This window comes from Rutidosis leptorrhynchoides, chromosome 10 (assembly GCF_046630445.1).
Source record: "Rutidosis leptorrhynchoides isolate AG116_Rl617_1_P2 chromosome 10, CSIRO_AGI_Rlap_v1, whole genome shotgun sequence".
Taxonomy (NCBI): domain Eukaryota; kingdom Viridiplantae; phylum Streptophyta; class Magnoliopsida; order Asterales; family Asteraceae; genus Rutidosis; species Rutidosis leptorrhynchoides.
Window position 1 is genome coordinate 21,574,765 of NC_092342.1, and position 2,882 is coordinate 21,577,646.

The 2,882-nt window shown below is 34.8% G+C and overlaps 1 protein-coding gene across 1 annotated transcript; it reads right to left on the minus strand.

Moving 5' to 3' along the window:
- Positions 1-1,369: 1,369 nt before the first annotated feature.
- Positions 1,370-1,711, minus strand: LOC139870086 (putative ripening-related protein 2). The gene has a single exon (XM_071857936.1). It carries the CDS (start codon positions 1,709-1,711, stop codon positions 1,370-1,372), a length of 342 nt encoding a protein of 113 aa, XP_071714037.1.
- Positions 1,712-2,882: the final 1,171 nt, after the last annotated feature.

Consider the following 2,882-nt stretch of genomic DNA (forward strand, 5'->3'; position numbering starts at 1 on the left):
GTCATATGTATTTTTACTACAAAATACATTAGGTGAGTTTCATTACTCCCTTTTTAAATGCTTTTGCAATATATATTTTTGGGACTGAGAATACATGTGCTGCTTTTATAAATGTTTGACGAAATAGACACAAATACTTGAAACTACATTGTATGGTTGGATTATTAAACCGAATATTGCCCCTTCAAGTCTGGTAACCTAAGAATTAGGAAAATGGCCCCTAATTGACGCGAATCCTAAAGATAGATCTATGGGCCTAACAAACCCCATTCTAGAATTTGGAATGCTTTAGTACTTCGATTTATATGGTGATTGCGATTGCCAATTTATGACATACTTGCGAGTATGTGGGGAATATTCTATATGCATTATGTTAATGTCGGTTACCAGGTGTTCATCATACGAATGGATTTTATACACTTGCGAGTGTAATGATATTTATGAAAAATGAGAATCTTGTGGTCTATTAAAATTATGGAAATGATTGATTATGATAAACTAATGAACTCACCAACCTTTTGGTTGACACTTTAAAGCATGTTTATTCTCAGGTATGAAAGAAATCTTCCGCTGTGCATTTGCTCATTTTAGAGATATTACTTGGAGTCATTCATGCATATTTCAAAAGACGTTGCATTCGAGTCGTTAAATTCATCAAGATTATTATTAAGTCAATTATAGTTGAATATATTATGAAATGGTATGCATGACGTCAACTTTCGATGTAATGAAAGTTTGTCTTTTAAAAAAAGAATGCAATGTTTGTAAAATGTATCATATAGAGGTCAAGTACCTCATGATGTAACCAAATGTAATGTATTCGTCCAGATGGATTAGGATGGGGCGTTAGACTTTCTCCACGCTCCGGCTCTGATACTACGTGTAGGATTGTTTCAAGTTCACAAACATGTACAACATATAAGCTCATGGGTTCTACATTACTCTAAAACCAATTGGTGATAGAGTGAGGTTACCATAAGCTTATATACATACATTTCTTTCTATCAGTTTCCAATGTGTGACTACTTTGCATTTCCTTAAGCGATTATCTCCAACAATCACCCCTTAATCGGTTAACCCATGCTGCTTGACGAGCATCGGTGATCATACTTGCTCTTTCTCTCTACATGCTACTTGCTACATGGTATCGATCACCAAATTTCATCATCTTGCATCCCGTTTACTTTCTCCATGCTCCGGCTCTGATACCACGTGTAGGATCATTTCAAGTCCACAAACATGTACAACATATAAGCTCATGGGTTCCACATTACTCTAAAACCAATTGGTGATAGAGTGAGGTTACCATAAGCTTATATACATACATTTCTTTCTATCAGTTTCTAGTGTGGGACTACTTTGCATTTCCTTAACCGATTATCTCCAACAAACCCATCATAAGACACACTTCAAATTCAATCGGGAAATGCCCAAGAAACTTCAATTTCTCCCCAAGAACTTTTAGGAATCTTAAAGCCTCCCAAACAGCTTGAGACGCGATAATTGTAAATTCAGAGCAGTCACACTCATCGATCATTGTAGCCGATACAACTATATTTTTGTAATATATTGTGACTTCTTGATTACAACTTTGGCCGTGTTTGTAAAACTTTGTGGGCAAAGACACAGTAAACGATTCATTTGAGTGGTATTTACTGTCACACTCGGCTCGCCAACTATCTCCACCCTTTTCAAAATTGCTAATTATCATAGTTGCCCCAGTCCCCGAAAGTATATCGACGGGGTGTTTGTGTATCAGCTTTCAAGCATGTTTTGAATGATGAGTCTTTGAGCAAGGTTATAAGTAGATAAAAGATAACAAGAAAGATTATACGAGTAGTTGATTGCATCATATTACATGTCTTCAATCTAGTTATATTCATAGATAGTTGTATGAAGCAAATGAATATATAGTGATGTGGTTTTTGTCTTCTACATAGTTAAGAAATCAATGATGTGTTGTTTAAGTAATTAATGCAAGATATAAGCCTATCACAACATATGGAAGAAATGTGATTTCTGATTGAAGAAAATTAATCAAACAATGTGAAATCTAATATTATCCAAATATTGCTATTTCCCACAAGTTGTCTTAAAAAATGACTAATTAAAAGCTAGTGATGGTTGACTTTATAGCATTATTTCAACGGCTTAAGACAACTCATAGATAACTTAAAACACATGCTTATAGATATTCATAGAGCATGCATTGGTGCACATATCAGATTAATTATTTAATAAATAGAGTTTAATTATATGAAGATTGATAATCCTCATAGTGGTGATGAGTGCTAAATCCTTATGGTATTTGGTTAACTCTTACCTTGATTCTGAACGTTCAAAATTGAGGAATTGTTTCAGTTCACGTTTTCAAAGACAACGGATTATTCCATCTAACGAATTCCTCTAAATATAGGAAAAACGGTGTTAGGGACGATAATGTGTGAGCCATAACAAGACTTGATAACCACTGCTAATAAACGAATATATGTGATTGAACACGAGGAAACTAACAAACACGTAAAAAAAAATACTAGAATTTAACGAGGTTATATGTAATCAAACTTGATTACTTAAATCCTCGGCCAACCAAAGAGTATTATTTTATTAATTTTAGTAGGTATACATTATATGTTGCAACGAATTCGAAGCAAACGCGAACTTCAAGTCCAAATCCAATTCTGGCTGCAGACGCATCCCGGTTGCGATAGGATCCATCCGGTCGCGATGGCCATGTTTCCAACTACTGAATTGATTTGCTTAAGGTATCACGATCGCAATAGGACCCTGTTGGTTGTTAATGCCCAAGACACAACTTATGTTTACACTACTAATAATATGCGAACCTATAGGGTCACACACAAAGAGCAATTAAATACCTA